We start from the raw sequence: 12,446 nt of genomic DNA on the forward strand, positions 1-12,446 counted from the left end.
GGCAAGGTCGGAAATAGCATTACAGGTACTCTATATACATGTCTGATTTTTAATGAATTTCCACAAATTTGTCACAATTCAGAAAAAAGTCTACCAGGCTTCTGGATTTTTTTACTTCCATTTTTCAATTTAACCTGTGAAATTCTCTGTGGGTTTTCTGTGAGGCCATGAAAATTTTCAGGGTTATAAGCAGGACTACAGCTGCACGTCAAGAAGACTAAAGTAATGACAACAGAAGATTTATGTATCTTTAAAGCTGACAACGAGGACATTGAACTTGTCAAGGATTACCAATACCTTGGCACAGTCATTAACCAAAATGGAGACGATAGTCAAAAAATCAGAAGAAGGCTAGGACTGGGAGGGCAGCTATGAGAGAACTAGAAAAGGTCCTCAAATGCAAAGATGTATTACTGAACACTAAAGTCAGGATCATTCAGACCATGGCATTCCCGATCTCTATGTATGGATGTGAAAGTTGGACAGTGAAAAAAGCAGATTAAGAGAAAAATTGACTCATTTGAAATGTGATGTTGGAGGAGAGCTTTGCAGATACCATGGACTGCAAAAAAGACAATTAATTGGGTGTCAGAACAAATTAAACCAGAACTATCACTGGAAGCTAAAATGATGAAACTGAGGTTATTATACTTTGGACACATAACGAGAAGACATGATTCACTAGAAAAGACCATAATGCTAGGAAACAGATGGGAGTAGAAAAAGAGGAAGGCCAAAGAAGAGATGGATTGATTCCATAAAGGAAGCCACAGACCTGAACTTACAAGATCTGAACAGAGAGGTTTATAACAGATGCTATTGGAGGTCACTGATTCATAGGGTTGCCATAAGTCATAATCGACTTGAAGGCATATAACAAGAGCAAGCAATTCTTAGTCCAGTACTATAAGGCTTGTTTTTGTTTTCAAATGTTGTTATGGGAAGCAACAGAATGGGAGGGAGGTATTTTCAATTTGACATGGCAGAATGCAAAAAATCCATGCTGGATTTTTTTAGAAATGTATTCTAAAACCAATATCTAAGCTAGATGTGTTTCATTTATAGACTTTTCAGCGGCAGATAAACAGTCAATGAAATCAACTTGAGCATGAACATGAGATGGCATTGCCAAATTTATGTGCTGCAACAACAACAAAAATCTGTTTACCAAACTGAAAAATATAGACATTATTGTCTTCCTAAGTGCAGCACTAGCCAGGTCCCTACCAATTTTTTCCCCAAAAGAAAACTAGTTTTCTTTATGATGATACTCATTGTTTGATGTATATACACACTGTATATTGAATTTTTACTGGCCGTTTAGGTATGAGATTGTCTTTATAAAGGTTCATGTTAAGTTTCTTCATATGTTATGGAATTTCCTTTTAATTACAGGCCACCTTGACTTTGTTTTGAATTTGTCATCAGATATTTTATCAAAGTTTTTTTCAGCCGATAACAGATTTAACCTAGGCAAAAGATTAGGATGCTTTCAAGAATGAAGAACCAGAGATTTAATTCCATTCCATGATTGGACCCATCTTTAAACATATGAACAAGAATGCGATATAGACTCCATCTATTCCAGTTTATCCAGAGAAGAACCTACCTGAATAGACTGGAACACAACCAAAAGCAAATTAGAGAAAGTATTTTTTTAAAACATTAATTGTAAACAAAGAGGGAAAACACTCTTTGCTCAGATTTATAAAATATTAATGGAACAGCAAAACAAATGCAATTCCTCTGTGCAATATAAAAAGAAATGGGCAAAGGATGTCCAGCAAGAAATATTATAGAAGAAGTCTGGAAATTCTTCTATAATAAGAGATTATGGTTCTCAATAGCTACAAATTATAGAGAGAACTATATAGAAAAGGCTATACAATGACACTGGTCCCCATGGAAAGCCAAGACAACAGGAAAAACTGGAAATGGGAAATGTTGGTTTTACAAAGCTGAAAAGAGGGGTTTTTACCCTTTATAGTAGAAATCTATAAAAGCACCAGTTTTGGAGTCAAGAAGCAGAAATAAAGAGAGATCTTTGAAACCTTCAGTATGTCTTTTAAATTGCATTGACAAGAGATTACCACATCTATGCAGGAAGTAGATATTACACATTTTAACAACAGTATTACATATGCTAAGGCATGGAAGAATACAAAAACTAGACATAATTAGGATGTTATGGGAACAGCTAAATGTAGTCAAACTAACAAATCATGAAATTAAGGTGTTGATGTGCTGGACAAATGCACCTTAGTAATAAGATATGTACAAAAAAGAGGAATAGAAGGAGAAAAGATTGCCTTTCTATTGTTATAAATTATAAGAGTTGCCTATAACTAACACAATATTTATACATTTACGTATTTATATTTTGGTTACAATGGTACAAAATAATTATGATTATTTAGGATGTATTCACTCTATTAAGTTACTCTCTCTCTCTCCCACCCCCAGTTTTTAAGCACTGATATTAATTTTGTAATATATACTCTTACGGGGAAGACAAGACAAGCATATCATCATTTCACTCCTTTGTTTTGGTTTATAGCTTTAAAAAATCTGGAGCATACAAAATGTTCACTAAACTTGTGCATTTTCTCAGTCCTGTGTGATCCAGATGGCACCTCTACTAAGAAATTCTCTCCTCTCTCCATTTCATACCCACTGCTTTCAGAATACCATACTTCAGGACTGCAGTCCCCAACACTATTCTACCATCTGCCTTCGCCATCAACATGCTTGTACAGTTTTCATAAATATGCTTCTGTTTATTTTCCTGAGAAGAATCCATATGGCTTATGCAGTGTAAAGTGATCAAGCTTTTATTTACTTGGTGCAGTTGACTTACAAAAGTCTTGATTGTAAGTTTCAAGGAAGAGTGTATGACTGTTAGCAGAACAATTCCCACTGACATCAATTGAAAGTTTGAACTTAGTTGGATCCAGCTTGTATCTGAACAGAAAGTTGCTCTCCTATTTTATATGTACATAGTCCAGAGATTGGAAGTGCTTGATCTGCAGATTCCCTAATTGCAAGGCCCTGCTAAAATAGACCAAAGAAAGCAGACAGAGAAAGCTTGTACTCCAAGGCATCTGTTTAATCCCATGTATGGGAGACCAGTAAAAAGGGTGTTTGCTTCAACTTAATTACTCAATAATGTGAATGTAAAACCTACAATGGCTGCAAAATATGCTCAATTTCATTCCTGTCCTCCATTAACTGGTGGTACAACTGATAGTAGGGAGGTTCAAAGGCTTCATGTGTCAAAGGGTACTTTGAGGAAGCTTTCTGCAACTGTACTTAGAATACAAATTTTAGATGTGATGGCAGATAAACACTCATTATAGGTTTGCACATTAGAAGAATGGAGTCATTTTTGCACGTAACCAAGGATACTGATTCTCAGACAAAGGAGCACAGACTGTAGCATCTTAAGAATAGTGTTTATTTCAATTGGTAAATCTCTTGGAGTGTACTGAAAATTCAGTGTGAAATTGTTTGGAGAGAGATTTCGTCCCAAGGATCCTTCCTTGGGGATTTCAGAAGGGACAGAAATATCCCTTTTCTTTAACTGTTTCAAACTTCGGCTTTGAATATAAGGGGGAAATGCAGTAAATACTTAGGACTGTGCAATTATCTATCCCTTTTGTTGCACCCCCCTTTTAAGGCAAATTGCCTCATTATGAATGATCCAAAGAGTCCCAAGCACGTGCCCAAGTGATTTCACACATCAGAGTTTCCATAAATAATTTGCTGGCAAACTTTAGCAATATATTAGAGACTAATCTGGACAATCCCCCTACTTTTTAGAGTAGCTTTTTTTTAATGGAACAGGAGGCTCCATTAGGAAGGGAAGCATAAGAATCCTAGTACATATGGGACAGTTCTCCACACAGCTCTTTTGATCCTAGCTATGAATTGGTAAAAACTCATGTGTAAAACTGCTATATCATTTGACCAGGATAGGGGTGGGGGCAGACAAGAAAAACAAGCAAACTCTTTCTATAAGAACTAACCTGCAACACTTCTGCAGCACGTTTGCTTATCCCCAGCAAAGCACAGGATGGTATTCAATGAAATATTTGTGCTAGTACAAGGATCAGCACTAGCACGGTGGGATTCTCCTTTTCTTCCTCCATATACATCCTTCACCATTCCCAAATCTGCTCTGGATGATTGGGGGAACTCCCAGAACAAATTTAAGGAGAGATGGGGGGGAGGAAAGGGGGAGAACTTTCAATTCCCAAAAAGGAAGCCCTTGCACTAACAGAATGTCCATTGTGGCACTATGCTGAACACAGCCCATCATGTTTCACGACACTATATAAATATATAAGTAGGCTCACAACATCCTTACCATTTATTTGCATCTAAACAAATCTGGAATATAGTCTTAAACACTCAGTGTGCTAAAGTAATGGCTGGTAAAAAGTAGAATAGAATAGAATACTTTATTGCAAGCTTAGCCATAGGCCATGTGCAACCAAACATACATATACATACATATATACACAAAACCTCTAGTTGGTTTAGACAGCTAAACAAATGTAAAAATAAGGAAGGTCTTTTCAAGATATGATTCGTTTCACAAAGGCATCTCTCAGTTTTTGTGCAGCCAATGCAAAATTGGCGACTGCGCGGGTCACTGAATCAAAATTATCCATTAAAAGGTCGATTACCTTCTCACTATCTGAACTATGTACTAAAATATCTAAAAACGGAGATAAAAATTTCCTCCTGGAATCGTAGAGTGGACAATGGAGTAAGTAGTGCACGATCTCCTCAATTGCATCGCAGCCGTAGATACAGAGACGCTGAGTCACTGGTATGCCACGATAACGGCCATCAAGATAGGCTGTGGGCATTACTTGGTACCGTAATGCAGTAAAAGCTTTTCTGATTGGTGCTCTATCAAGTACTTCTAGGTACTTTGCTGCCATATGATTCAGTTTAATATATGGGAACCAGGTTGAGAACGGGGCCAACACTATGGACGCACGATCCTGAGCAGCATCATAATCATAAACCCAGTTGGTAAGTGCTGCTTTGCTTAGTTCCAATAATTTAGCTGGGGAAAGATCATATTTGGAGAATAGTGACTGGCATTCCATGGCCCACCCTTCCCGCAGCATTTGATCATACCAACATTTCTTAACCAAGGTTGAATCTTCGCTATTCAAGATTCGGATCCAATATCGTAAGTAAGTTAGATCAATTCGTGCCGTGACTGAGGGTAATCCCAGCTCAGCTCTAAGATGTGCTGATGGAGTCCCCGGGGGAAGACCTAGCACCAACCTCATAAAAGCGTTCTGAATTGACTCCAATTTAGTTCCTGCTGCCAATCCCCATAATTCTGCACCATATAAAATTTTGGGGAGAAATTTAGTTGTTAAAATTTTTATCATTGGCGTAACAAGTTGACCCCCTTTGGTAAAGAAAAACCTTTTTGCTAAGCCTAGGGCGCGTGTTCCAGCTAAGGTCACTGCTTTTAGCTGAGGGGTCCAGGATAGGTTGTTAGACAAAAAAAAATACCCAGGTATTTAAAAGAAGATACCTGGTCAATAGGGATCCCATTTAGTGACCAATTATTCTTTACTTTCCTGGCTTTACCACATACCATAATTTTGGTTTTAGTATGATTGATCTTAAGTTTCTGCGACTGACAATACTCCTCCAATTTGTGGAGCATGCGTTTGAGTCCAATTTTCGTTAGAGAGCATAGAACTACATCATCTGCATATAGCAGAATATAAAATTTTACCGCACCAATAGAAGGAGGAAAAAAAGAAGGAGATGATAATGTATCGACTAAATCATTTATAAAAAAATTAAAAAGAAAGGGAGCCAATAAGCACCCTTGCTTGACTCCTTTGTACACTGGGATTTTAGCAGACAGGGTACCTTTATTTCCTAGGCGGACTTGGATGGCATTAGTTTGATATAAAGCTCTAATCAACCAGAGCAATCTTCGATCTATGTTTGTCAAAGCCAATTTTTGCCACAGCAGCTCTCGGTCAACAGAATCAAAAGCCGCTGAAAAATCTACAAAGGCCATATATAAGGATGAGAAGACTTTGGATTTAGTTTTCCTTATTAAATGATGGAGTATAAATGCCTGGTTGATTGTGCATTTTTTGGGTCTGAACCCAGCTTGTTCATCATGTATTATTGACTCTGTCTCATCCCACTCCTTTAATTTGTTCAGCAACAAACGACTATACAGCTTCAACGATACGTTTAACAAGCTTATGGGTCGATAGTTTGCTGGCTTAGTAGGGTCTCCTGATTTAAATATCGGGACCACTATGCTGGTTAACCAGCCTTGTGGAATCACTCCAGTATTGTTTATGTAAGTAAAAAGAGTGGCAAGAAGAGGCGCCCACCAAGATGTATTTTGAATAAAAAAGTCAGGAGGGAGCAAATCCTCTTCGGTGGCTTTTCCTGCTCTCAGGGAGGACACTAACCCTTCAATATCTTCGATAGTAACCGGAGGCCAAGACGGAAGATCAACCGGCTTCTCAGAAGTACAGGCCGAATTTGACAGGAGATATCCAAAAATCGAACTAAAATAAGCTTCCCACTCCTCCTTCATTATGGGGGGGGAGGCTATATAGTTTGCTGGTTTCGGGTTCCCCTGTAACATTTTCCAGAATTCTATCACATTCCCCTTCTGGGCAGCTTTTGCCAGCGCCCTCCAATTTTCCTGGTAAAAAGATTGTTTCTTATTCTTGAGAAGAGATTTATAACCTCTTCTTTTCATTATCAGCTGATGAAAAATGACCGGATGGTTATTAGATCTAAATAATTTAATTTGCTTAGTCAATTGTTTCTTAGCCATCCTACACTCTTTATCATACCAGGTCTTGGGATAGGGGGAGACTGATGCCATAGTAAGATCTTCAATTCGTGGACTGAGTTCTGCAATTATGAGCTCATATAGTTTTAAGCTATATTGTGGGTCAGATAAGGCCAGTTGGCGTAAATGCATAATAGAGTTTGTTGACAGAACAAGGCTAGCTTTTTCCCCTATCTCCTGCGACCATTTTAATCGTTTGCGTCCATATTCAGGGTCTAAATAAGGGGCCTTTACAAGATCAGATCTATTATTTGCCGCGGTCTTGAAGGTTAGCCTTAGGGGGAGATGGTCACTTTCAGGCCTGGTTAAGACATTAAGTTATTTAACGTTGTTTACCAAAAGCAAGGAGCCTAGAAAGAAATCCACTAGGCTGGCCCTGGACCTTGTATGGTAAGTAAAAGAGCCTTTAGAAATATCTAATGGAGAGCCGTTTAGACATACCAGTTGGAATTTTTGAATTAATTGAAACAGGGCACAGCCGTACTTGTTAATTACTCGATCTTTCACTGATCTGTTTAAAAATGGAAGGCCCTCCAGGGGACCTGTCAAACCATCATCCTCTATAGGATAATTAATGCCCATTCTGGCATTAAAGTCACCTCCTAGGAGGAGCTCATAGGATGGAAACCTGTCCTGTAAACTTTCTAGAAAAGAGTCTAACACTAACCAGGGAGAATCTGGCAAGCTAGAATTTGCCGGGGGGATGTAGATATTTACGCCTATGACCGGCGGTAGGCCCTGGAACTTCATACCCAGCGCTAGAGAGACTGACGAGGCCTGGGGGTTCAGATCTATTACTTGGCCATTTAGATGGGTGGAAACTAATATAGCCAATCCCCCTCGTCCGCGACCTCTAGAAGCGGATTTGATCGCTGGATTTAACCAAGTTTTATAGCCCCTAATCTCAAGGGACTCTCCCTCAGTTAACCACGTTTCCTGAAGGAAAATAATGTCAAATTGTTGAAGGAACTGTATAAATGCCAGATCAGCCATCTTGCTCTTCCATCCAGCTATATTCCACGATAAGATGGAAAAGGAAGAGTCCCTTTCTCTGCCTCTAGAAATGTAAAATCCTTTTTGGGGACTGGCGTAGTCATTGTATCCATTGAGATAACTGATGTTATTGGCCCTTGTCATGGGCATGGAGTGATGATATTTACTTCTGGATAGAGTGTGCTGACATTCGAAATAATCTGTGCGGGTAGGATCGTCATCTTTTGGGCAACATCTTTACTCCTCGATGTTTCATCCAAGGAACCCTGTTCCTCCGGTTGTAACTCACGCATCTCTAGCCAAGTTGGATTGTTCGCCATCTTCCTGGGGATCTGGACCCATTCACGATATAGTAGACTTGGAGGTATCATATCATTGTCAGATGATGAGAAGCTATTATTTTTGCTCGATTGTTTCATTTGACCGGGAAGGTTATTAACCGGACTTGTTAATTGAGAATCGAGACTATTGTCCCTGGCTAATAATTGTTTCACACCCTTAGGATCTTGAGTTCCTTTTGCTAATCTTTGCAGCAGATGAGTTAATCTATTGATGATTTCCTCTTGTTCGAGTTTCGGTAGGGAGTCATATGATTCCAAAAGGAGGAGCTCCTCCGGGACAAAGTCCACCTGTCTTGAAGGCCTACACTCCGAAGAAACTTTTATAACTAAATGTTGCTGGCCGCTTGACAAGGCGGAAGAAGATGGGCGTACTTGAGATCTCTGGTTAGTAGCAGGAGCCAACCTTCCCTGGTCCAGTTTCCCCAACTGTGGGGGAGGGAAGTTAAACAATGGTTGAGGGGAGGCCTTATTGATGAAATATCGATTCACTAGGATGCCTTGCGAAACCAGAGTGTCTTTGATTTTGTAAATCCGGTCCGCCAGGTATGATGATTGTACTGTAAAAATAGTGCGTCTTTCAAAGTCATTAGAGAACAAATAGGTCACATGTTTAATACAATTTCTGCACTGTATGTGCGGCAGATAACGCTCTAGGCAGGTAATGAAAAACTGTCTTATCGAAGAAGTTGCTCTAAATTTCGTTATCTTCGATAAAAATGAAATTGCTAGCTTATCTCTTACTAGCTGTAGCTTCCAATTTGTATCCTCCCTGCGACTAGTTGGAGTCAGTGATGCATCAAGTGATTTATCATTGGCTTGATTATAGCAGACACTATTTGTTATCTCTACCACACTCTCAATGTCGGGTTTAGCTGCCCCTGGTGGGGGGCTTTGTTTACTCTGACTCAAAGGAATTGTACTTTTCGATGATGCTTCTTTCCCACTCAGTTGAGAGGCTTGGCGGCTTTTAGATGTAGACTCCAATAATTTAAATAAAGGCTTAAAATTCATTTTCTTTATTGGAGCTGATTTAAAAAATTTAATGTTCTTTGATTTTTTCAGTTTTTTTCCTCTCTGGGAAGCCACCTTTTTAGTCTTAACGTCCCTGTCATTCAATTTGAGCCCCTGGGAGGGTTTTTTTTGAATGTTATGATCACTCTCCAACATATCATGTGGTGTAGCTTTTCCGATAAGAAAAGGCCCTATAGAGCCAATCAACATATTTAATAAGTTGTTCGTTTCCTTAATATACGCCTTTATTTGTCCCAGTTCTGTTGATAATGCCATTTCCCAGCCCCATGTTGTTAACGTGGATCCGTCCACAATCTGCAGGTTTTGGGCATCATTTGTAATCTGAATTTCTGTCAATGGATTCCTAGGCTCCTGGGACTCAGCTATGGAATCTATGGTTATTATTTCTGAAGGAAAGTCCTCATCCCTAGAATTTAGGGGACCTTTAAATCCCGCATCTTGTAATTCCTCAGCTAAGGTTCTAGCTTGCAGGTCCTCTTTGGGTGGATTAATTTGCAGTTGTCGATCTAACGACCAGTCATGTCGACTTGTAGACTGGATGTTAGCTTTAAATTCGGTCTTAGATCCTGGCGCCGAATGCAGATAAGAACCATCCATCTTAGCCTGGAAAAAGTGAGTTATCTTGGATTGTCTAATCGGAGATACAAGTTTCTCTTCTACTAGGGAAATACCTAGTTCTTGACATTTTTTCCTTGTAAAAATCATCAAGGATCAATCGTAGAGGACTTAAATTGAATACAAACACTCACTAATTAGGTCAGGAGCAGGAAATTGCCGAGTTGTACGTTTAGAGAGAGAGAGAGAGAAAAAAAGGATTTACAAACCCTTATACAATCCCTTATACCATCAGTTGACACAAGGCTAGAATAAAAATTTCCTAGAATTAAATTGCCTTAAGTTTCAGGGCTGTATCAGCAGAAAAGAGCAATTATTTTGCTTTAACAAGCACTTTGTCCGGCACCCTGGTTGTCCTCTCGATTTTCGGTGTCGGCTTACAGTGAGAGTCAGTTTGTTATCTTTATCTTAGCCGAGAAGGAATTTTAAACATAGACTTAAGCACTCACAGATGGTCAATCTTCAAAGGCCCTCTTATGTCTTTTTAGGCTCCGTTAGTCAGGGAAAGATAAAGGATTTTAAAGCTTTTAGTTGGAGCACAAAGGAAAAGCTTCTCATCGGAACCAGCAGCTACCGGAAGCCTGGTAAAAAGTAGATTTTCCTGGGCAGCTATCCGTCTGTCTCATGGTCTCTATCACTAGATTCAGTTCTCAGCCAGAAGATAATTACTGTTTTAGTTTCAGATCCCTGAAGAATCTATTTTATCCAAAACATGATTAAATTGGAATGAAATGCCTGCAAAGTTGTAGTTTGCAAAAATAGGTCCTATATGTACTCTGATCAATAGACCCAATCCTGTTAGTATTATGGAAAATAGGCATGAGTGGAATTATACAAAGGCTTTATCTACACCACCAGTGTAAATTCCCATAATAATTCTTTCCTCTCCCTGGAGAACCCTGGGGACTGTAGGTCTCTATTAGGATCCCTTGCCCCCACTATAGGATTCTCCTTATCCTCTCCATATTATCTTATCCATGATACTTTGGTAAAGCCAAAGATCTTTAAACTTGTATAAAACCAATGTAAATGTCTAGTATAGAAAGGCCCAAGGTCTACAATGAAGAACAAATGCTGTATACATTCAGAATCAAGACCTTTTGTCATATGAAATGTCATAACCAAAGAACTTCATTCCCATTAGGTCACTTCACTGTTTAACAATGCTAAAGGATCATCCAGAGAAAATAACCCCAAGTAAAACAGAAGGAAAGCAAAAAGGACAAAGATAAACATCACACTGCCTCCCCATAAGGCAAGCACAGCAGAAGGGTTTAAACATTCATCTTGGCATTTCAGTATTTCACACTGAATACTTCAGTTTTCAGTTTTATTAGTTATGACACTCACTTGTCATCTGTCATTATAAACTCTTTTGTGTTTTCCAATCTGAATGTGACAATTGCTTCTAGCTCTATGTATGTATGTATGTATTTTAAATCCTGCATAATTACCTTGTGAAGTCTGTCATCTCCATCATAATCACACACATCCGTTTAGCCAGAACGATGATGTCATTGCTGGTATCATCCCATATTTCAATCTCTGCATCAAGCTTACTCTTGACTTTCTTAAAGTCGGCCACTTGTTCAGCTATCTTTTCTTTCTCTGCTTCTGGCAACTGAGTCATTTTTGCCTGCAAAGCAAGATAATTTGGTTTGCAAAACATCTGCCTTTGTCAGAGGGTGTCCCCCTTTTGTGGATGCAAATGGACATTAACAAATGACTGCTCTGAAAAAGATGTCATTCTGAAACAACAGCCGAGATCTGATCCCTGTACTTTTGGGCTATATATTTGTCCAAGGAATGGCTGATCCTGCATTAGGTACTTACAAGAGTCAAAACTGCAGCACTGTGTGTCTTCTGTGCACACATAATAAACCTTACACTGTGCCTAGGGTCCCTTGTACTGTTACAGGCTACCCAGTGTCAGAGGTGAAGGGCAGTTTAAGTGCAGCTAAACTAAACTAAAGAGACCCTTAGAGACATTATTACAGTGGGGGAACAACATCCTCCCTGGTGAAAGGCAGGTTTTGTGGATTAATACTGGGGAATGTATGAGTTCCAAAAGAGGTTACTGCTCTTTTGTGTCATGACAATTTAAAATTACTGATATCGTCATATTCACAGTGATCCAAACATATTCTTAAATTAAATGTAATCACATATCAATATACTGTTTGGTCCTCAGTCTAACAATTCATTTTGACTCCACCCTCATCTCACACAGGATAGCTTTAGTTTTAAATTGCATATACCTATATTGCACAATATATACAGTATATGGATAATGCATGCTTGCAACTTAATACAAAGAGAGGATAAAGCATCTGGTACTTTATTTTTCTGAGGGTTTTTTTTAGAGGGGTGTTATTTCCTATCCCCAGCCCTTCATTGTCAAAGGCTAGAAATCCAATCTAAAATAACTTGAGAAAGATTAGACATATTGAGCCTGGATGGGATTATTGGCTGAAACCTACTATCCAGGGAAGGAGTGGGGAGGATGCAGCCAATGCTAGCCCCAGGCTTGGGTGGGCCCTCAGTTTATTGCCTTCTGTGGGTCACCTACCAGCACTGACCACCCCCTACTACCATGTGGG

At 39.1% G+C, this 12,446-nt stretch overlaps 1 protein-coding gene across 6 annotated transcripts in view; it reads right to left on the reverse strand.

Annotated features, from left to right (window-relative positions):
• The window catches only part of CTNNA3 (catenin alpha 3), a 1,138,512-nt gene that overhangs the window by 85,924 nt on the left and 1,040,142 nt on the right, over positions 1-12,446 (reverse strand). For all 6 annotated transcript variants that reach the window (XM_061635143.1, XM_061635147.1, XM_061635148.1 and 3 more), the window contains one exon: positions 11,301-11,482. In XM_061635143.1, the coding sequence (XP_061491127.1) occupies positions 11,301-11,482 (182 nt within the window). The remainder of the gene's footprint in view (positions 1-11,300; positions 11,483-12,446) is intronic.

This window comes from Rhineura floridana, chromosome 7 (genome assembly GCF_030035675.1).
Source record: "Rhineura floridana isolate rRhiFlo1 chromosome 7, rRhiFlo1.hap2, whole genome shotgun sequence".
NCBI classification, from domain to species: domain Eukaryota; kingdom Metazoa; phylum Chordata; class Lepidosauria; order Squamata; family Rhineuridae; genus Rhineura; species Rhineura floridana.